Genomic DNA, 24,198 nt, shown 5'->3' with positions numbered 1-24,198 from the left:
GGGCTAGGTGTTCACACCCTCTGAGCCACCACATTCCTGCATGGTGCTCCAAGACCCCACAGATTCTCAGTGCACAGCAGCCCTTGTGCACAAGTGTCTTTATCAAGGCAGGAGGATGGAGCATCTTTTATTTAACACTGCCAGCTTGATTTATCACTTTTAAATATTGAGGTATGGTATATGAGCCTCCGTTTTTACACTTGCAGGGCTCCACAAAAGTTAGGGAAGGACCTGGGGAAGGAAAAACGTTTAAGGGAGGGATGGGGGATTATCAGGATCAAAAAGGACCAAAATTGTTTCTTTGCTATGTGGTGCTTAAAATAGTGCCCAGAACATAGTAAGTATTCAAATCTTTGTTGAAACAGAAAAGTTGGAGGGGGGAGGGAGAGAGAAAAAGAGAATTCAAATCCTGTCTTTACCATTCCACTTGTGCATCCTTGGGCAAGTATTTCAACATCCCTGATCCTCAATGTCCTCATCTGGAAAAAGGAGAAGCCACGCTTATCACACAGAAGAACAAATTAGTGTTAACTGCTTACACTGTTCTCAATACCATCACCATTTTCATTAAATGCTCCCCCCTCAATCCCATTTAATTTATGAGATGTAATTTGAGTATCGATTTATTTCAAATAACCTCAGGGAGGCTATTTCTCCTGACATGCCCCAGAGAGAGAAATATTTCATGATCAGCCCCACCAACATCCTCAAATGCCCCCCTACCACCATAGCAGGTACTGCTGGTGTCCGCCCATACCCCTAGGCACTCATCACTTCAGCACTCAGTAGTCTGACTTCCAGTTGCCAAACCAGCATTTCTTTGCATAAAGGCATCCCCAGACCTCCAGAGCCCACTTAGCCACTTTCATGGCAGGACTGCCTTCAACCAGTGATGGGCAGGAGTTGGTAGGAATACCCTGGCTCTCTTACTCCTAGAGTAAGATAACTCTGCCGTGCATGTTCTACACTGAATCCCAGCAGGATCATGTTCTAGTTACCCTTAGTGATAACTTGCTTGTAATAGACACTTTGGTTGCTACACAACAAGTATGCCTGAGTATGGCCATGCCGGTTACTACGGCCAGTATTCCTTCTAATTGCTCAGTGCTCATGCCTTATCACTTGTTAAATATTTTCCAAATCACCCCTTCACATTTAACCAACAAGTTGCTCCCCCAAGTGATTCTTAAGAAACATGAATATTGTATAAAACTAGATCCAATAGCAATTTCACCTAATAAACTACTATTTATTAGTCTCCCCCTTGTTTCTGTGATGTATGGCATTAAAAGGCAATAGTTAAACGAAGAAGAAATGGACAATAAAAGATCATTCAGTGCTTCCAGAAAACACCACAGATTTTTTGTTGCTGTTGGAAACCTTCCCATGTGTGTGAGTGAAATGCCATGACTACACACAGTGTATCAAATAGGCATCTGCTCTCAAGTGCTTTTGTACTTGGCAGTGACCTCAGGGCTTGACAAATATGTTGTCTCCGTGTTTTTATTTATTATCTCATAATCCTTTGGATGGTGACAAATTCTAAGATTATAACAAATATATTACGATACCAATATGAATGTAATGTAACAAAAAGATGACCTAGATCTATGGTAGGTGAATGCCAACCCAAACAGTGGCTAAACTGAGCAGCTGTTCGCAATTAGGTCCAATTAACAAGTTTTAAACACGGCATCACCGGGAACCTCTTTGAAGTGTGTTGCTCCATGAAGGTTTTGCTTGAAAGGGGTTTCCCAATGGGAACCAGTCAAAACCCTCAGCTGAACAGCTTCACTTCCTCTTTAGACTTCAGTGCCATGTAGAGTTCACACTTTTAATTCATCTTCCCCAGTTTTGTGTATAAATATTTCAGACATGTAAAGAAATGTCTGGAAAGGCATCTTTGCTGAAAAGGACATTGTGAAACCAGGAAGGAGGAAAGCAGGGGGCAGGGCTCCTGGGCTCTACTTGGCAATCTGTTGAAACGACGATCCTTACAGAAAAGGAAATTGCAAAACAACATCTAGGTATTCAATAGGCATATGAGAGCATCATCTACTCTGAAATAGAAGCTCCATGAGGGCAAGAACTTGGTCTGGCTCATCATCGTACCCCTAGTACCTACTAACTAGACTGGCACACAGCAGACCTACTATAGATATTAGATGAATGAATGAATGGCTTTTTACTGAATGAATAAACAAATGCTTGAATGAACTAATAAAATAAATAAAGTATATACATACGCTTGGAAAACACAAGCTATTTTATAAAATCTAACTCACATGAGTACGTGTGACACAAAAGCACACAGAGGCACACATACAACACACACAAGCACACACAGAAAAAGCCAGAAATTTGTCTTGATTCTCCTAATAATTTTGCTGGTCCTGCCTATTTGATGATCATTTGGGACTTACATTTCAGCTTCATTTTTTGTATCTGACAAAAAGAAGGGAAATGCAAGGTTGGACAGAATGCACCTAGAGTGGTGTCTGGCACATGGTAAGCACATAATAAATATTTGAGGACTAATGCATGAAAAAACTACATGGTTCTCCACCATCCCTGGCCAGAAGAGGCTCTGACATCTCTGTGTTTCACTCCTTGTGCATTTCCTAAGTCTTGTTCACTGGCTTTCCTGCAAGTCCCTCTCATTCGAGGACAACATGCCCAGCTCCAAAGGAGAGTTTTGGAAGAAGAGAGAGGGAGCCACCTTCCTTCCCTCCAGGCCTTGGGGAGACAGTGGAGTCAGTGGCTTTGTTGTAGGTGAAGTGAGATGCTTATTTAGGAGATGCTCCGCAGCCAGTGAGAGATCTGCCAGGAGGCAGGGCTTCAAAACCTGGGTTGCCTGTTACAATGCTGATTCCTGGGTTCCAGCCCTAAAAGGCTCACACTCAGTGGGTCTCGGGTATAACCCAAGAATCTGCACAATAACAACGACCCTGGTGATTCTGATGCAGACGATAAACTACTAGAGCCACTGGGCTAGAAGGAAAGCCTTCCAGAGGGAGAAAGATGTTCACCCCAGAGTGCCTACATCTGGTGGGTTGGTGCCATCCTGAGGCATCCTTCAGGGAAGTCCTCAAGCATTCTCTAAACATGACTTTAACTGACATGAAAAGAGAAAGAACACACATTCTTTCTTTTCTGTGATGGTAGGGGACACACACAATTCAGCAACCAAAAGGTTTCAGTTCCCCAAAAGCCTAAAAGCACACTAATAAAGAAAAGGCTCTGGAGTGCAACTGGGGAAGACAAGCACGCTTCCCAAGCAAAAGACCCACTTTTCCCTTAAGGGAAAATCCCAGGTTTGAAAGTATCACAGAAACAAAAAGAAAGATAACTAGAAAACAGGAGGTGGAAATGTTGATCCTAATGAAAAGCAAGGAAGCGGGGCAGAGACACCGACATCTGAATTACCCGTGTGACAAAGTCTCAGGACAGAGAGAGGGCTGACACAGAGCTAGACTCCATTAAAGTGTTAGAATGACAAGTTCCTGCAACATGATAATTTAGAGACTTGTAATATATCTGTCCACACAATAGCTAATTTCAGAGTCAATGGTGTACTCCTTGAAGACAATCTGGAAACCTGGAAAATCCAAGACAAATGGTCTGTTAGCGTAAAGGATCTCAATGGTTTAAAGCCTCCATATATCATGGCTGCATGAAAGGATTCCTCTATAAACAGCGGAGCAAGACCACACTGCCTTATATCAAGACATTTTCAGCTTGTTTAAAAGGGGGCATTATTTTCCACTGGCAAATAGTTTCTTCACAATCTCTCTCTCTCTCTCTCTCTCTCTCTCTCTCTCTCTCTCTCTCTCTCTCTCACACACACACACACACACACACACACACACACACACACCCTGCCTATCTGTGCACATGGAGGAAAACTCTTTTGACAGGTTTTTAAGTTATAAAGGTCTAAGCCTTTTTGTACTACTTTGGGAAGCTTAAAGCTACAGACTAGACCAGCTACAGCCCAGCCTGGTGAGACATCAGTCCCTGTGAGCTGGCCAGCATCACCTACTCCCTGCCCCCTGCCTTCCTGTCCTGCAACCAACAGTCTAATTGCTTTTGTACCTTTCTGAATAAACAAAAGTAGTTATTTTTTGTTTAATGTCATATATAGTTTATAAAATTAAGTGGTAAGTGTAGATAATAAGCATTTTATGTCAGATATGTAATATATGAGCTTCAAGTCTATTTCTGTTGACTCTCAACCATCAGGCTCATGGCAAAGTCTTTATGACTATAGGATAGATAGGGGTGTATTAGCCACATATGTTGGAAGGAAGGGAAACAGGAGAAGGAATAACAGTCAGAACAGGCTGGCTTGTGCTGAGGTAATAGCCATTCCCAAAATCTCAATGGCAAAAATAAAAAAAAAAAGGCATCTTTCTCACTCTACTACATATCCATCTCAGGTCAGTGGGGGGTGAGATGGAGGGTGGGACCACTCCTTACTCCTCACTCCAAAACCCAGGCTGAGAAAGTGGCCACCAATTCCTACATTGCCAGGCATATGGCGGAGGGAAAGAAAGCTCTGCACAGCCTTGAACTGGCAATTAAATGCTTGATCTAATGGTGACACACAGCATCTCCACTCATATTTTATTGCCCTGAACTGGTCACATGGCCCAGTCACCAGTCACCCAATGACAAGGGGGCCAGGAAGTGAAATCCTACTCTGTGCCTGAAAGTCAAAGATCCAGAAAGATTTAGAGAACAGCACTAATGACCACTAAGAAGGGAGGATGGGAGAAGACCTACCAACTGACTATTGCTGACAAAGACACACTGAAAAATCCTACTACTGTCACTGACTGTACCCAGATCCTGACTCAACAGCATCTACCACTGCCTGTAAAACCTGCAAAGTAGAGGGCATGTCCCAAAAGATAATCCAGCTTTCATCCCAACATCTAAAGAAATAATCATGCACTTCTATTAAGATTGAATTTTGGCAACAGACAGGTGATAGGTGTTGCTTTGTAATTTTAAAAAATAAAGATTTTTTTGTTAACTATACAATATTTTCAAAATGTTTTCATTTCCCATGAAATAGGCATTCTCATATATTAATTTTAAGAACAAAGTTGGTTGGGCTTTTCTGAAATGTTATTGGCTAGGTGGCAAAGAACATTTAAAACATTCGTCACCCTTTGACTCGGAAATTCTACATCTAGAAATTAATCCTAAGAAAATAAGCAGAAATGCAAATAAAGGTTTATGTAAAAGCATATCGTCTTCCTTTTTTTTTTTAAGACAGGGTCTTGCTCTGTAGGCCAAGCTGCAGTGCTGTAGCCTGATGACAACTTGACAGCCTCAACCTCCTAGGCTCAAGCGTAGCCCACTTCAGCCTCTCAAGTAGCTGGGACTACAGGTGCCTGCCACCACACATGGCTAATTTTTGTATTTTTTTGTAGAGATGGAGTTTTGCCATGTTGACCCAGGATACTCCCAAACTCCTGGGCTCCAATAATCCTCCTGCCTCAGACTTCCAAAGTACAGCAATTACAGGAGTGAGCCACCATCCCCAGCCTAAAATGTTTTTATGTTTTATAGATGTTTTCTGTAGCATTATTATTAATACTCCAAACAGGAAGTAACATAAATGTCTAATAAAAGGGAATGGGTCAAATAAATATGGCTACCTTCATACAACAGAATATTGCATATTGGTTTGGTGAAATGGCTCAGCAGGCTGATGTGATAATACAATGAAGTACTCTATTGCCATTAGGAATCACAATTATTAGGGTTATCTAGAAATATGGAAAGAACTACATGAAGTAATAATAACAAGACAAAGTAGAACTCAATAATATACATATTAAAATTCTATATGATATAAATCAGTTCTACATTAAATTCAGAAAAGATTAGGGCATATATCGATGTTCCAGAAATTTGTGTTTTTCTGATGATCTCGTATGTGTTCAGATGTTTTGTTAAACTCTTGTTCAGCTGATGAAAGAAGAACAAGGACGAAGAAATGAAAAGGGAGGGAGGAGAAAAAGAAGAGAGAAAAACGGAAGAAGGGGAAAGTAGAAATAGAAAGTAGAAAGGGGACCAGAAAGACAGAAAGATTTAGAAAGTTTATTGTAGCAACTACCATAACATCTCCATGCTGTCCATCCCAGGCAAAGTCCTGAGTAGGCTTTTCCTCCATGAGCTACAAAACAACAATGTGATTTTAGTTTACCAAAATGTAAGAATTTTTGCTGTTCATTAAATACATGGGAAGTATAGGAAAGATCTTCAATACCTCTACATCACATTCACAGATACATTTGCCACTTTGGAGAATTGAGCTTTGGCCTCTAAGCAGTGGCCTCTAAACCACCTGGGAGGTTCAATAAATACCCAGCGAACTGGCTGGGTGTTTCTGGGCTATGTGGTACCTGGTCTGACTAATTCCAATTGGTAGCGTAGAACAGGAAGGCTGAGTGACAAGACTGGGTCTGGGCTTAGTCAAACTTTGTGCAGCCCTCCTTGAGGGTGAAACAGAGGACCTAGAAGCTAGTATTAGAAATCTTCAAATAAACAAGAAACTTTTTCAACTCAGTAGGCTACCAACAATGAGATACCATCAAACACCCACCACAGTGGATAAAATTAAAAAGACTGACAATATTAAGCACTGCTGAGGATGTAAGCAACTGGGCCCCTCATACATTGCTGGTGAGAGTACAGAATGGTACAACCACTTTGGAAAACCGTTTGGCCCCTTTTAATGTAATTCCACTCCTAGGTTAATACTCGAAGAAAATGAATGCATATGTCCACAAAAAAAAGACTTGTTCAAGAATGTTCATGGTGACATCAGTCATAATAGTTCAGATTTGTTCCATGTCTCTTTTCTCTAAGATGAGTGACTTCCCAGGACATGGTTGAGTCCAGGAGCACCAAAGGGCAGAAGAAACTTGCCATGCCTATTGAAGTCTCACTGAGAACTGACACACAGTCACTTCCATCCTTCCTATTGATCAAAGCAAGACACATGGCAAAGCACTTACTGAGCATTTACTGCAAGCGTGGCTCTTCTCATGCATTTTAATCTTCATAACAATACAGTGAGAGGGGTACAATTATTATCCTCTTTTATAGATGATAAAACTGTAAATAATTTTTCCAGTCACAAGACTAGTAAATGGCAGGGATTTGAGTGCAGAGAATTACACTCCAAAGCCCCTTATACTGAACGTAGAGTTAGAAGATCCTAGATACAGAGTTTACTTATACAGCCATCACAAAAGTCTATGGAGTGAATTGGGACATAAATTTTTCAGTGGCTTGAACAAGTCACTTAACCTATTTGGCTTTCAATTTCTTGTGTAAAATCAGAGTTATACTAGATTGACCTCTAAGCTCAATTCCACTTATAGATTTAATGCCAAGATTCTGTGAACTCATTGGAACATTTACCATTAACCTGATAACAAATGTAAATGGATAATTTGCTAATCACTACAAGTGAGCCCCAACTACCCCGATTTCAATATAAGCAACCATATTCAGGGAAGTCACAATGAGATGATTAAGTCTATATAGAATAGATACTAATTTGAATCTCATTTAAAAAAATGAATTTTGCTTTTTGGTTAATCCTAAAAGCACTAGAAAAAAAGTAATTCATTGTCAAATTAAACAAATTCCTTTGTTAATGCAAGATTTTTGTTCATTTTTTTAATAACAAATTGCAGTTCCCATGGAAGCATGGTTATGCTGCTAGCACCTGAGTCTTATCCTCTACACTCTGTACCTTTCTCATGGGGAAAAAGTAGAGTGAGGTCGATGCCCAGGAGAGCTGCAAATCCCATTCCCATAAGAACAAGACCAACTGCTGAAATTGTCTCACATCTACTGTTACTTAAAATAACCTCTGAACATTTTCTAAGAATTTTTTTACCAGTGTACTTCTCTAGTCTTTCCAAATGGACTTACAGACTTAGAAAACACAGATGATTTCTATTTGTTTGCATCTTTATGATCACTTGGTACTGTACTGTTTTGTAAAACTGGATGGATTGATGGGTGGATGGATGGATGGATGGATGGACGCACAGATGCACAGATGCATGGATGGACAGATGGATGGACAAGTGGGCTACCACACACACTGTACCTCTCTTAGGAATGCTCTTTCCAATTCACTTAGACTGTTTCACCTAATTAACTCCTATTCATATGTTGGCTCTCAGCTCAAGCATTGCTTCCTCCGAGAAGCTTTCTCTGATCCCCAGTCAAGATCAGATTCCTTCATTATGTCCTTACCTAGTGTAGTGTTCCTTTCTTCAGATCACTAAGCTACATGGGGTTATGTATTCATCAGTATGATTACACACAAGTTTAATGTTCATCTCTTCTAGGCCATAAATTCCATGAGAGTGGGATCACATATGGGCTTTAAAAATGAATGAACAAATAAATGAATAGGTGAATGAATGAACTGTGAGCTATGAGCCTGGAACTTGGATATAAAGATAATTCTACCATAATCATAAAGTTGTAGTATTTAAGAAAAGCAGGAAACTTCAAGGTCAAATGGCACTTACATAATAAAAGAATCTTAGAGCTTTGAGGGACCTTTGGTTCAATATCCTACACAATGTGGGAATATGCGCACTGAATATTTGACCTGTATGAACAAAGTGTATAATTTGTGTATGACTTGATTTTTGGAATAGGCATTTAATTCCTTGGGAAATGTCATTTGCTATGGTACCCTAAAACTCAGATGTTTCATTAAGTTCATATTAGTGTAAATTTTATTCTAAAGGATTATTTTATTCATGATTTTTCAATTAATCAATTTATAGGTCTACCTAACTCAATACAATGCAATAGGTGTGGGCATGTGTGTGTATACACACACAGTATATAAACTAAATTATATGGTAATCATATATTCATCAATGAAATCATTTAAAGTGTACCAATTATGTCACTATTTAAACAAATGTTAAGATAAATTATTTCATAAAATGAATAATAGTTTAAACTTCAGACTATTTGACCTCTAATCTGTGTTTTGCAAGTCTAGATTTTTAATCCGAACTTTCTGAAAATGAGACCCACCTATATAGGCACCTACAGTTCTGGATTTTACAATGACGAGATTCCCCAGAAAAATGACTGTGGAGCATGTTATCATCATGTGTAATAGTTGAGGATTAAACTGGTTCTCTCTAGTATGTTCCAGAAGCCACATCCAGATGACCTTCAGATTCCTCCCTTCTTCTGCTTCCTTCTGAGCTGGGTACTGGTTGATTGTCAATTCCATCCTGATGCAGCCTCAACTCGCAGCCTGACCCTGCCAGCCGACTACCATGGTCTTTGCCTATTATGTGCCCATGTGGACACCTTGTATGGCACCTGGAGTATTCACAGAAAATTAGCTCATCAACTCTTCACCCAACACGATGCCAGACATACAATTTGTAATGGGAGAAAAAATAATAATGTGATCACACTATTAGCTTCTCCTCCCTCTTCCTCGCTAGCAGAACCCCGACTGTCTAGGCAGCATTGTACCCCAGTCCCAGAAGCTGATTCACGGTTAGTCTACAAGCCAGGCACATCAATCCTCCTTCCTTTCGCCAGTGATTGGTCTAGGACAGGTACATGAACCAGTTTTGACCAATGAGATGTGAAGGGAAGGCTACTAGGGGGATGCTAGGAAAGACTTTCCTATCTGATTAAAGAGAGGCCTAGGCTGGGTGCGGTGGCTCACGCCTGTAATCCCAGCGCTCTGGGAGGCCAAGGCAAGTGGATCACGAGGTCAGGAGATCAAGACCATTCTGGCTAACACGGTGAAACCCTGTCTCCACTAAAAATACAAAAAAATTAGCCGGGCATGGTGGCAGGCGCCAGTAGTCCCAGCTACTCCAGAAGCTGAGGCAGGAGAATGGCGCGAACCCAGGAGGCAGAGCTTGCAACGAGCTGAGAACACGCCACTGCACTCCAGCCTGGGTGACACAGCGAGACTCGGTCTCAAAAAAAAAAAAAGAGAGAGAGAGGCCTGGAAGATCTCTTTTCACTCCATTCCCTGCTTCCTTCTTGTTTGGGACATCGTACTGTAAGCACATGACTCTTGAGAGTTATGACATCCATCTTGCACTATGAAAAGAGGCATCACCAACACAGGGACATCAGCAGAATGTAAAGAGCAAGTGTCAGGTCTTTAATGACATCATCAAGCCACTACACTAACCCTGGGAACTGGTACATCCAGGTAAGTGAACTACAAATGTCTTTATGGCTTAAGCCGTTGTTAATCGAGCTCTGGGCTACTTATACCAAACACATTCCTAACACAAATAATAATACAACCAATATCTTATGTCAGCACGGCACTTCACATTCTTCGAAATAATTTTAAATCCATTACTTTATGTAATCCTGCAACAATCCTGGAAAGGGATGGTGCAACTATTATTATCCGCCATTTTTACAAATACAGAAACAGATTTAGAAAGAATCAATCTCATGTAAAAAAAAGTCAAAAGAACCAGACCTAGCACTGATTCAAGACTCTTTGCTTTAGTCCAGGAGTTGGCAAACTATGGTCCAAATGTGTAGCGATGAACTAAGAACATGTTTTGCATTTTTTAAATAGCTAAAAATAAATTAAAAGAGCACTATTTCATGACACATAAAAATGTCAAATTCAAATTTTAGTGTCCATAAGTAAAGATGTACTGGAATACAGCTATGCTCATTTGTTAACATGTTGTCTATGACTGCTTTAGTGCTGAAATTACAGCACTATTTGACCTCTAATCTGTGTTTTGCAAGTCTAAATTTTTAATCCGACCTTTCTGAAAATGAGACCCATCTATACAGGTGCTGCAATTACAGCACTAAAGCAGTCAGTAGCTGTTCATACTACCATATGGCCCACAAAGCCTAAAATAGCTACTATTTGCCCCTTTGCAGAAAAAGTTTGCCAACCTCTGCCTTAGTCCTATCACACCCACTCATAAAAACTTATGCTCCAATAAAAAACTACGCAGAGTGGTTAGAACACCGTATTTTACACCCTAGCTTGGTGATCTGAGGTTTAGTTGCTGTTTGTCATTTTTTTCCATTGTCTGACTATAACCTACTGACAGCTTCATAATCTCCAGACTACCCAGATAGGAGCAGCGAAATGGCTTGACTAACTGCTAATTAATCAGTCTGGCTTGAATTCTCCCTTCAGTAAACACTAGAACACATCTGTTTGAAACAATGTTTTGATGAAACAGTCCCTCAATCAAAAAGAAAAAAACTCACATCCCATGCATGCTCTGCTGCAGTTTTTCTTCTCTGAGATTTGCCATCATCTGAATGTAAATTAATCATGCTAAATCTGGTATCAAACCCACAAAAGACATCTAGGGAGATTATGAGCAACCATGTTACACAAACTAAGATTATGCAAACCATGTAGCAGATATAAAACAAGTCATTCCATATCTTAATCATTTTCTTGCTTTGATCTTTGTAACATAATATTTAATTAACACTACATTTCACTAGATGAGAAATATATATGCGAATATTTAATAGAGTACCTAGTACATATTTTGCACTTGTTAAAAATTAGTTGAACCTGAAATTCAATGAACCATGAGGAAGAATATTTTTAAACCACTTAATTGTCGAAAAGAATAAAGTATGCGTCTTTAGCACATAAATTCTAGGAGTCGGCAGTCTATGAAGATTTATCTCAAAATAAATTTTTTCTTGTTCTTGCGGCTTCGGTTTAAACCACTTCATAGAACCCCCAAAACATGCCTTAAAAGATACAATGCCAGCTTTATTCCGGAGCAGGCCAACATGGTTTCACCGGTTTATAAATCTCTGCATTGTTGTAAAACAGAAACAACATGCCAGTCTGCAAAGATTCTTTCACAAGTCTTAAATTTAAGTTATACTCACCCCACTATAGTCATCAAACAGAGGGCCTGAGTTCTCCATGATAGAGTTTTTTTCTAGGGGTTCAGAACTCCTGATCCCTGTCACCTGGAGAGCCCAATGTTTCAAGTTTATCTGCTGCCTCTGCTGCCTGGCTCTGTGGTCATTACCAGGCTCCCAGGGCTGGCCTAACAGCTCACGATAGAAGTACACAGGCAAAGAAACAAACAGCCACGTGAATTCTAGCAGCATTCAAACCTTAAACAACCTGAGAAAAGTTGCTGAATCAAAAATGGAATCTAAAAAACTCAAACTCATATAAGTTGAATTTCTAGAATGGTGGTTACCAGGGGCCAGGGTGGGAGGGGTGGCAGGGGGAGGGAGGAAAAAGGTGGGAAAAGGGAGACGTTGGTCAAAGCACTCAAAGTTTTGGTTGGACCTAAGGAATAGGTTCTGGTGATCTATTACACAGCATGGTGACTACCATTAATAATAATGAGGTATTGTAGATTTCAAAATAGCTAAAAGAACTATTTTAAATGCTCCCATCACAAAGAAATGGTAAGTATCTGAGGTGATGGGCATGTTATTTAGCTTAATTTGATCAGTCTACAATGTATACATGTATCAAAACATCATGTTGTACCCCACAGATACATACAATTATCATTTGTCGATTAAAAGTAAAAAAAAAAAAAATTTTTTTTTAAGGAACAAACTCGGGGAAACAGCTCTCAAAACATTCTAGCAAAGAACATAAGGGCTACATCCAATTGGCCCAGCCTCCAAAAGAAAAGGAATTGTAAAATGTGCAAACTTATAAAAAAGTAATGGCTGAAAATGTTATTTCTTTCCTAGACAAAAGCTTTATTTCAATGATTACACATTCTCTGGGAGAATTGATAAGACACTGGTAATTGTGTTACCAGAGAAGTGAATGGCTTAAAGATGGCATGAGAGAATCACTTATCAACGAAAATACCTTTGCACCTTTTGAAAGGTATAATGTGCATATATAATCTCGTCAAGTAATTGCATTAAGTTTTTAAGATTACATATTACACACCCAACACATATCATGAGTAGACCAAAGTTACTAAAAGCACACAATGCAAGGTGTGACTTCCAATGAGAGTCTTCATTCTTTCATTCATTTAACAAGTAGTTATGTGCTAGATACTAAGGAGATGAACATTTAAAATGTGGTTCCTGCCCTTACAGAACATTTGGTCTAATGTAGCCATGGCTATGCATACAAGCAATTTCATACAATAAGTATGAACTGCAGTAGAACAGAGAAAGGATGCCCAATAAACATTGAGACATTTGTTTCTTCAAACATACGTTACAGCCTCCTGGTAGTCACCTGGAGACACCAATCACTTAGTCCAGAAATGTTGTGATTGTTTAGCATTGAGAGTTCCTCTTCTGGAATCAGTTTAAAAGCTATATGACTGATCTACTGCCATAACGATGCTGCATAACAACCACAAAATCCCACGGGTATACAATAAGCCTTCCTTGCTTATTCCAGACTGGTTGGAGAAGTAGTTCTTCTCATTTACACGTCTGGGGATGAAGAGTGGAGGGGAAATCAGTTGGCTCTCAGTTCATCTAAACTGACCTTGCCTGTGACAAACGGAGCAACACTGCTCTGTTCCACACGACTCTCATCCTCCAGCAAGCTAGCCCAGGCATGTTCTCCTGGCAATGGCATAGCTTTGAAAGAGGAAGTGGAAACATGTTTACCTTGTGAGTCTTGGCTCAAAACTGGCACACTCTCACTACCATTGCATTCTACTGCCTAAGACAAGTCACAATGCCACTTCAGATTCAGACAAGGGGGAAATAGACACCATCACTTTAGCAAGAGGAACTGCAGAGTCACATAGCAAAGAGCATAGATACAGAGAAGGGTGAAGAACTGAGGCCATGATTGCAATTTACCACTGAGCCATGAACAGTCTCTAAATTATCTTCTCTTGGTTTTAACCCTCCTCTTTCACTAGAATTGATTTCAGATGTTTTGATCTTTGCTCAAAATTCAACCCACCCTCAAAACCCAGAGAACTGCCATCCCTGAATATAGAGATGCTGTCTCATGACTTGTTTTTGTCCCTCAGCAACTGCCAACACAGGGCCTTATGAAGGGAGATGCCTAAATGATATTTGTTGGATGGATGAACAATTGTGTTTGCAGGTTATAAAAGTGTTTCGAGTGATAGGTGCATATTAGGATATACAGATAGTCTTCTCAGATGACCACTTTGAAACAGATGCCACATTCTAATATGTTGGTGTCCCTGAGTTTGTATAAAAAATTGACCCATTAGATTTAGGTCACATTCCTACTATTCAAGATTGTAAAGCAGATACTTATTACATTTATCTTAACTTTAGCTTTTGTTTTTTACTCAGATTTCTAAAATGTACCTCCCAATCTTTCACCCATTATTTTTCAAATAGTGAAGTCATTCTACAAATAGGTATTCCCTACTCTCATGCTGGGTATATTATCTGCTGACTTACCACTGGCTAGAGAGTGCCTCTGGAAAGGATAACAATGACCTACCTTACAGGCCTCTTCTGGGAAGTTACATGATAAACTGCTCGAAGAAATGTCTGCAAATTCGCCTTGTGTAATATTAATTCTTTACATTTCTAGAGCTGCCTTTCTCTCAAAGAATTCCAAGTGCTTCACATATGGTCCCCCAGATCCTCTTAGAGTGTAAATTATGCCCCAGGAGTAAGTTAATTGCTTGCAGGGAGGCATTTAACTCTTTCAGGTCACTAGGGTTCCACTTACAGCATTGCAGGAGGGCAGTAATTTACCAAATAATACCCCAGTGACCGGAAAGTATTTGTGCAATATAAATTATTCCCAGGGAGTAACTTATGAACTCAGAAAACCTGGTTTATTATCTCATCTATTCACATAGATTCCCAGGGAGGGAGAGAAGGAGCAAGAAAAGAAAAATGGGTAGAAAAATAGGTGAGGCTACAAGTTTCCCAAGCTCCCACAGCTTGTCAGGGGCAGAGCTCCAACTTGAGTTGCCTGATCACTGGCATGCCTTCCTCTCAACTCGAGGCTGTGGGACTTGGGGGTGTCAACCTGAAGTTTCTGCTAATCAGGGCCAGGACTAGGATGAGGTGAGAGAGGTGCCTCAGTGGCTTCACCTGAGTCCTGGCCCTGCTGCTACATCAGTGAGATATGTATTAGCTTGAAACACTCAAGGGACCATAAAATCCACACTCGCATGCACTGCTTGCTTCTATTAAATCCATAAATAATTGTTGAGGATTCATGAATTGATTGATTAGTGTTCCCACATGGAGGAAAAATGGAGAAGGCAATGGAGGAGGCGGTGTAAGAGTAAAGAGGAATGGGTGTCATGTTGCTCTGTTGCCATTCTTGGAAAGAGTCAAACAATTCATGTATTTTAGGTAAGAGCAGAAGAGACTAGACTGAAGTTTGTTTATTACGTAATTAATATATGGCATGGAGGTCTCTTGGAAAATTTTAGCTTAAAGATCCAAATACTGGCCAGAGGCAGCAGCTCATGTCTGTTATCCCAGCACTTTGGGAGACCAGGTGGAAAGACAGCTTGAGCCCAGGAGTTCCAGACCAGCCTAGGCAATATAGGGAGACTACATCTCTATTTTCTTTTTGCTCTTTTTTTTCTTTTTTTTTTTTTTTTTTGAGATGGAGTCTCACTCTGTCGCCCAGGCTGGAGTGCAGTGCCACGATCCCAGCTCACTGCAACCTCCACCTTCCTAGTTCAAGCAATTCCCCTGTCTCAGCCTCCCGAGTAGCTGGGATTAGAGCTGCACGCCATCACGTGTGGCTAATTGTTTTGTATTTTCAGTAGAGACGGGATTTCACCATGTCGGGCAGGCTGGTCTCAAACTCCTGACCTCAGGCAATCCACCCGCCTCGGCCTCCCAAGGTGCTGGGATTACAGGTATAAGCCACCACGTCCAGCCTATTTTCTTTACAAAAACAAATAAATAAATAAACAAAGGTCCAAATACTGAGTCCTTGTCAGAATCAACTGACCACTATGAATTCCCATTCTTTAGGAAGGTTCCAAAAGTGTACAACAGGAACTAGGTGGTCCACAAAAGAATTAGGATACTGGTATCTCGACTCCCCACTCAAATCTCTCTCTTCCGCCCAACCCCCACCTATCTCTGTGCCTTTGTGATGGCTGTCTAAAAGCCAATTACAAAAATATCATGGCCTCTTAAGGGGGAAAAAAATGTATTTAGTGCTCTGCTCTCTGCCTGGGAGTTTTGCTGTTCCAAAACGCAGCAATCAACTTCTTTTCAAAGTTCTGCTACCCATTCAACCTGACATTAACCTCTGCCCCCAATAGAGATCCCAGTTGATTTACCTGAATTTTGATTTACTTCTTGCCTCAATAAAATACACTAAATCACAATTTGAAAGGTGACAGAACACTCCCTATGTGCCCCCTTCCATACACATACACACACACACACACACATATAAAACCAGTGAAATAACTGTATAGCACACTTACTTGGATGGTAAGACTGTCAAAGAGTGGCATTGGGTAGCCACTTAACCACTCTCTGCCTCCGTTTTCTCCCCTTGTAAGATGAGGAGCTTGGACTAGAAGTCTCAGGTCCCTTCCAATTCTGGAGCTGATAAGTCTCATCAAAGTGATATAACTTTAACCTATACTGGAGTTGGCAAATCATAGCCCTTGGGTCATATCTCGTCCACTGCCTGCTTTTGTATAGTCCATGAGCTAAGAATGGTTTTTACATTTAAAAATCAAAAAAGTATTACATGACATGGAAAAAAATTATATTATCATTTACATATCATTTGTGGGTGCTCTTGCAACACAAGGCTAGAGTTGAGAAGTTGCAACATAGACAGTATGCCTGCAAAGCCTAAAATATTTAGGGTCTTTACAGAAAACGTTTGCTAACCCCAGACCTAAGCCATCAGACCATTTGCATAGTAAGAAAGTCTGCTGCAACACTCTCACCTGACTGAAGTTTTATCTCTGGAAAAGAGGAATCTCACAAAGTAATTTCAAGAGCCAAAAACAAAATTAGTGGACAATTAGAAAATTTGATCCTTATGAAAGAAACTGCTGGAAATCACCGATAAATCTCCAACGTCAGGATTGATTTCTTACGAGAAACGATTTACTCCAAAGAATTTGTCACTTCCCACTACTTGCAAAAAGGCCATTACAGTGAATTTTTCCCCTTTCCTTTTTTTTTTCTTTTCACTTTTTTTAAGTGGTCTGAAGGCAAATCTATCTTTCCTTCATGAGTAATAGGATCATTCGTGAAAATGGCTGTTAAAAGCAAGCAAGCATGGAACAAATCGCGGTCCAATAAAGCAGTGACTTTGAAAAGGAAATTGCCCTGCTTAAGTGATGGATTCTGTTTCAGTCCTCACGACCCAAGTTATGAGGCAGTCCAGGGACCCGGGTCCTGGCCCTTATAGTCAAAGCAGCTGCAAAGCTCCACTGGGAACTGGCCAAGGACTCTGTGAATGGCCAAAAGCGAACCCACCCACCCCACCACTTCTACAGACTGCAAGCCTACAGGGCTACAGAGGCTTAGCAAGAATGTGGCAGCACCTAGCATCTAGTCTCCTCCAGCGACCCTTTCAGCCAGCCTGGAGTGTCCCCTCACCCCTGCCTTCTCTCTGCTTACTTATTCCAATCAAGGCCTACTTTGAGTTCCATAACCTTATAATACCCTGTATTATTTTTCATCATTTTATGGTTATGTTTTCTCTTCCCAAGGACTGTAAGATCCTTGAGCACAAATTGCACCGATCATTTAGACAACTTTCAGTTAGAGACAAGAAATCCTGGCGAAGAGGACGATAGCAATGAAACAGGAGATTGTAGGGCTTCGAACCTTTTTTCTCAAAGAGGAGATGGGAGGCTTGAACAATGTTTGCTCTCTCTGATTCTCAGGCAGGTTTCCTAGATAAAAAGCTGAGATCTGGGGACAATGTGAGAATCCTTAGCAGTATGCTGTTGTTGCTTTGTCAGAAGATGTTCTGCCTATTGAGAGCAGAGTTGGTGCTGCAAATTCTTCCCTTCTGGACTTCGCTGAGGAACAGCTTCAAATCAAACTGTTCCATTTCCTTCAGAATAGAGAAGATGGAGCCTCAAAGCTGTAGAGCTCCCTACTTTCAGCTTATGGGGGCGTGAGACTGCGACATCAGGCCATACCCTTGTTCCCAAGACACCAAATGTTTGCTTCCCATCTTAACTCTATTCAAGGCAGTCACTTCAGAAGGAACGTTTGCTGAATTCATCTGTATGCTGTAGCCATGTAAATAAATGTTCTTTCAAAATTAGAAATATTTGCTTTAATTCTAAATTAAATTTAACATTTTCCTTTATATTACTGTTTTAAGATACTTTGTATTTTGAAAGGAATTTAATGTTTTAGAAGAGTCTTAGTCCTAGAACCTATCAAAGCAGGGCTTCTTCATTTTGCTTTCAAAAAGAATCATAAGATGATTGTAACCACTGGGAAAAGATAAAGCCAATTCATTAACCTGGAGGTATCTAAAAAATCAACCACTGAGCTCTACCCCTCAAGAGATTCTGATTTAATTGCCCTGAATGGGGCCTAGGTATGGGACTTTTTTTTTTTTTTTTTTTTTTTTTTGGAGACAGAGTCTCACTCTGTCATCCAGGCTGGAGTACAGCGGTGCAATCACTACTCACTGTAATCTCCACCTCCCAAGTTCAAGCAATTCTCATGCCTCAGCCTCCCAAGTAGCTGAGATTACAGGCGCCCACCACCACAACCAGCTCATTTTTCTATTTGTAGTAGAGACTGGGTTTCGCCATGTTGGCCAGACTGACCTCAAACTCCTGACCCCAAGTGATCCACCCGCCTCAGCCTCCCAAAGTGCTGGGATTACAGGTGTGAGCCACCACGCCTAGCCTACAGGTCTGGGTATTTTTTGAAATCTCCCCAGTGTTTCTCTGGCCATGTGAAAATCAGACTCCAGGACATGAGTCTCATACATACTTCTGTTGGAGTATTTATCACTTTATACCATCAATACTCATGTGCATATCTCCCTCTCTGTAGTGATAGTTTCTGAAGGGCTGGGAGAGGACTGTCAAAACCCAAAGTGCCTACCATTAACCCAGATCCTTCTGAAGGACCATCTGCTGTGGAGGGAAGGTGGGGAGGAACTCTAGGAAGTATCTCAAGCAAAGGTGGCCAGGCTCTGTACTCCATGATGCCAACAACCTGGACACGGATGATTGGCCCAGGATAGGCACCTGCCCCCAGGTCTGCGGCTATACAGGGTGTTTTGCAACCTGTAAGGAGCCTGATACAAAGGCTCAGTCCAACTCTCACCCCTGGTGAATCCCCAGCGGGGCCAACTAGATCCTTTCACTAAAGGAGTTTAAATGTGAGATCAACTGAGAGCTGAGCAGTTGGTAGCAGGAGCAGAAGCCAAAGGACACCCAGGGAAAAACAGCGAGAGAGGAGCTGAATCACCTTGGCGGCTAAGCCTGTTAGTAGGAATCGGCAGATGCCTGCTGCTGAGGGGGCAGCGAGATAACCCAGCCACAGAGCTGTATCCTGAATGACCTTCCAGTTCCTGAACTTCAATCCAGTTTTCGTGAGGCCTGGCTGGGTGGCCTTTCCGGAAGGCTTTTCGGAGACACGTGGCTGAATGGTGGAGATTCCGGTCAGCCTTCCTTCCACAGTAAACTCCCATTACTTAGGGTAAACTCAGTGGTATCTGTTCCTTGCAAACCCCCCCACCCTGCCCCCCAAAAAAGTCCAATCAGCACAATGCCCAGGGTCTAGCACTTTGCCTGGCACACAGCAAGTGCTAAATATTTGCAGGTGCTTGGACTGCCTGATCATCCCCAGCAAAAAGCCTTCTGAAAATAAAGAAATCATTCAGAGTAAGAACATTGATGAGGTTCGTCTTCAAATTCCGAAAACAACGCTAAAAGGCAATAAAAAATTAAGCTTATTCTGCCCTCCAATTTCTGAATCTATCTACATTTCTACCATAAATCTATCAAAGAGCAAAATGTCATTTTCTGCAGAACTGCAAAGAGCATCCTAATTTCAGCTAAGGTATGTTTGGATGACTTGATTTTCACTTCGCTTAATCTTAAATCACAGCAACATTAGTAAGAACAATTTTCCTCCCACACTCGCTTCACTGACAAACCTGCAAAGTAGCTGATCTTTGACTTTTAAGAAGTTTAATAATACATGATCTTCCCCCCCACACTGCCACACGCATTTCCCCTGCCTATTGTCTGTATCAGCTACTTGAAGAACACATACTCCCCAACAACTGGATGAGTCATAAAACAAGAGGTACATGGAAGTAAACTGAGCCTGTTTACACTTTCCCTGGCCCCAGCTAATAAAATAAAAGAGGTCCCACTGAATTCAGGTCCACTGGCTTCCGGAAAGCAGGTTTCTGCTTAGCAAAGACATGCCCTATTTAGTACATTATTTTAGAGGTAGAGCCAATTCCATGCCCCATGTGAATAAAATGTATTTACGGTTATAACCATGCACAGGGTGTGTAAGGACTTGCCCTCCTCCTGTCCTCTACAAAAGAAGGCTCAGGCAGCTTCTGGTGGTGAGCTAACCAACAAAAGCAATGCCTAGAAGGTCTCACCTCTCCCATCCACAGAGCTCTGGAATAGGGGCCGGACCCCTGGTCGCTGGAAACTCAGCACCCAAGGGGGTGCTTGCTGAAGTTTCCCATCTGCATTTTTGAAAATCTGGATAAAGGCAGGTTTAGCTCAACCTCCCCGGACCCGTTCCCGATAAAGTGATCTTATGCCTCTGGAATTGGGATTTTGAATGTATGTGCCTACCCCATGTCTGGTGTTAGATTACAACAGCATGAAAATGGAGCCTAGGACTGAGGAACCGGCCAGCCTCAGAAGCCTTCTTCATTGCCTGCCATGTAATACATGATATGCAAAGCCTCTGACTTCAGCCAGCAGATATTTGGAGACCGTGTTGGCCTTAGCATGGGGACTAAACTAATGTGTGTTTAGGTCAGAAAGCGAATCAGAAAAGCCACTGGAGGGCACGTCACGGAGTGAGAGCTCTATAAATTCATCCCCACTCGCAGCGTCTCCTGGCAAACACTCGGCTTCCCTCACCCGGCCGCTCCGCATCTCTCCTTCTCGGTGCTAGAACTCCAGCTGCCCGGCAGCTCCTTTTCTCGCCGCTGCCTCCTGCCCTGCGGAGAAGCGAGAGGACTAGACAACCGAGCGGGAAGGCCGGCCTTCGACAGGCGCGAGGAAAGCCCGGCGCGGCGCTGCACCGGCAAAGCGCCTCCCTCCCAGTGCGGCGCGCGGGGGCGAAGCCCGGCGCGGGCGCAGCGGTCAAGTTCGGATTGCCCCCTTCGGCTGGCCCGCACAGAGCGGCACACATTCCTGCCGATTTTTGATCCACCCGGAGGAGAAGCCGCAAGCCCCGCGGCGTCTCCACGCTCTCAGCGCTCTCCCTGCAGCCCAGGGAGGGGCGCCTCGCGTAGCCCACTCGCACCCCGGACCCCCGCCTCGGGAACTCCAGCGCCTCCTTGCTGCTCGCCTCTCCTCCCCCACAGCCCGGCCCAGCCAACGCCTCCCGACCCCTCCCTCCCGGGGGCCCTGCGCCTCCCCTCCCCCACCCCGGCTCCCGGCCCCCCAGCCCCCGCTCTAGAAGACCAGCCTGCGCTCCTGGCGCCCTCATGTCTTCACGGGACTCCCCGCGCCGGTTGACGTGGTGTCTCATTCGGATCTCCAGGCAAGACCTCAGCTCCCGCGGCAGCATCAGACAAGCCCGTCTTGTGCTCCCAGGCAGTGCGCCCAGAGGAGGCGCAGAGCGCCGCAGCTGCAGCTGAGCAGCCCGCAGCGCCCCGGGCCCGCGCAGCCCCAGCCAAGAGCGCGGCGCGCGCAGCCCTGTCACCTCCCCCCCACCCAAAGCAGCGGCGGCTGCTCGGACCTCGGCTTCTGGGGGTGCGGGGGGCAGGCGAGAGAGTTGTCGGCAGCCCTCGCGCTGTTCGCGGCGGCCGCGGCTGGAGTCTTGGCTGCCGCCTCCAGGGCGCTCTTGCTGCCCCGCGCGACCCCAGGATTGCGAACTCTTGCCCCTGACCTGTTGGGCGGGGCTCCGCGCTCCAGCCATCAGCCCGGATGGGTCTCCTGGCTGGGACTTGGGGCACCTGGAGTTAATGTCCAACCTGGGGTCTGCGGAGACCCGATCCGAGGTAAGTGAGGGAGCGGGCCGGGGAGGAGGGAGCGGGTGGTGCCTGCGTAGCGGGCGGGTGCGGCTGGCTGAAGGGTGCCCTAGTCAGAGGGGTGCGTCTGAGAGTAGAAAGTGGAAAGACTAGAGGGAGGCTAAGCTATGCGAGGAGAGAGAAAAGTAGAACCGGAGAGAGGCCGGCCTTTCGGAGGAGCATGTTGCGCTTTCCACGTGGGCAAAGATCTCTGGAGCCCCAGATGCCCCCGGACCCCGAATGCCCAAGATAGGCAGTTTCCTTCCCGGACTCGGCGAGGCGCTCTTCCGTCAGGTCACAGAACGATTCAGGGCTTGGGTCATCTTCGAACCCACCGCCGTCGAAAGTATCCTCTCTGGACGTGCAGAGATACTATCATTGCCAAGGGTGCAACTTACTATTGAGCTTGTTTTGATCTGTTCCAAGGCAAAGCGCAGGCCCGGGGAGGGGCTGCTGCAAAGGTGTTGAGAACCTAAAAATGGAGGGCTCACCTCCTCCGGGTGAGGTCTGGCAAAGCTACATTCCTCACCCGGCTGCCTGCACGTTCCTAACGCCCTCCACCCCAACTACCCATCCCCGTCGAGGTTAGGAGAGGGGCTTTCTTGGCAGTACTGGAGTCAAATCTCAGTCTCGAACATATTCTTGAGACTCCACTAGGCCACTGAGGTTATTATTTTAATGACTCCTTTTTCTCCTGTACTCTGTGTCGCCTTCCAATAACACCCCACCACCACTGCCACTACTTTACACCATCTCGAGGCTAATTCCGCGCTGGTGGTTTGTTTCCTGCCCCAACCAAGAAAAACCAACCCTCTTCGGGCTGGAAATGGACTTTCGCGGGTTCCCGCCAGCCTCCTGGCTCCCAGCTAGTTTCGGCTTTGGTAGAATCAGCCGCCAGGACTGATGTGCGCGCCTCCGGAGGCTTACCCATCCGTGAGCTCGCAACACTTTTGCTCATAGGCGGGGACAAAGGCAACTCTTCCGGCCCCTGCTGCGATGTTAGAACGCGCTCGACTCTTGCTCAGTATTTGGAATATATGCTTAGGTATTTCAAGGAAGAGATGTTTCTTCCAACCTCTCTCACGCACCCGGTCCCGCAAAGCCGTCAAAGTCGGCCTCGACCAAACTCTTACTGTTTCGCTGCGCCTTCGCTTTGGCAGGGAAGGTGGCGCCTTTTCAACAAGCAACAAGTGTCCGATCTCTGGGAAGTCCGCCGTGTCCCTAGCCCTCTCCTGCTAGCAATTCGGGTGCTCTCGGACCTGGAACTGGCATTTTAAACAGTCAGACCCCCTTCCCAGTTGGCCTGCGAGAAGTGTCCCAAATTCTTTTTCCCTCCCTCATCTTGGGCCCCGCAGTTATGGGGGATTAAGGGGAGACTAAGTCCTCTGTCAGTCAAGGACGCGAAGCATAGTTAAGAAAAGCAATAGATCTTCCAGCAATTTCTGTCTCTACCTCCCCACGCCAAAAAAAAAAAAAAACACTCGAGTTTATAGCAAACCCGTCTCCCCGCCCCACCGCCTCCTCTTTCTCTCTCTGAGACCTGGATCTTGAAGGCAAAGCCCAAACAAACCTCCCAGCCTGCCAGGCACAAGAAGGTGCGGGGGCACTGACGGCGGGAGCGCTGCCTCCTGCGAAGCTGTCACGGTGACGCGGGGAAGGGGTGGGGGATGGTCTAAAAGCAGGTTGCCAAGAAACCCGCTCAGGTGAAGTGGGGAGAGGAAAACCAGCGAGAATCGAGGGGTGGGAGCCTGAAAAGCAGAGATGCGGGTAAGGACCTTCACAGGTCCCCGGGCTAATAGGATTTCGGGAGGCTTGTAGAGGGAGTGATGGTTCTCCGGTTTTATAACTAAAATGATAACACAGCCTCCGGGCCGCGTGGGCGTGACACGGCTCAGACGGTTTCTGGTGCCCCCTGCTGCGGGGAACTCAGAAATGCCTCGCAGCGAGCGGCTGCTTCTGGGAGCACTTCTGTGGCTTTCCTGGGCGTCCTTGCCTCCCCAGGC

The 24,198-nt window shown here is 43.9% G+C and overlaps 2 protein-coding genes across 17 annotated transcripts in view; one reads left to right on the top strand and one right to left on the bottom strand.

Annotated features, from left to right (window-relative positions):
- The window catches only part of LOC106998719 (uncharacterized), a 34,959-nt gene extending 12,855 nt beyond the window's left edge, over positions 1-22,104 (bottom strand). For all 15 annotated transcript variants that reach the window (XM_078004670.1, XM_078004671.1, XM_078004669.1 and 12 more), the window contains exons 1-2: positions 21,099-22,104; positions 420-479 (exon numbers count right to left, since the gene is read on the bottom strand). In XM_078004670.1, the coding sequence (XP_077860796.1) occupies positions 451-479; positions 21,099-22,104 (1,035 nt within the window). In that variant the 3' untranslated portion in view covers positions 420-450. The remainder of the gene's footprint in view (positions 1-419; positions 480-21,098) is intronic.
- GDNF (glial cell derived neurotrophic factor) overlaps positions 21,076-24,198 on the top strand; it is a 28,092-nt gene continuing 24,969 nt past the window's right edge. For both annotated transcript variants that reach the window (XM_015139905.3, XM_001094714.5), the window contains exon 1: positions 21,076-22,186. The gene's annotated coding sequence lies outside the window, so the exon portion shown is untranslated. The remainder of the gene's footprint in view (positions 22,187-24,198) is intronic.

The sequence above is a fragment of the Macaca mulatta genome, chromosome 6 (assembly GCF_049350105.2).
Source record: "Macaca mulatta isolate MMU2019108-1 chromosome 6, T2T-MMU8v2.0, whole genome shotgun sequence".
Lineage (NCBI taxonomy): Eukaryota > Metazoa > Chordata > Mammalia > Primates > Cercopithecidae > Macaca > Macaca mulatta.
Note: the sequence above shows the minus strand (reverse complement) of the source record. Positions and strands in the feature narration are given on the sequence as shown.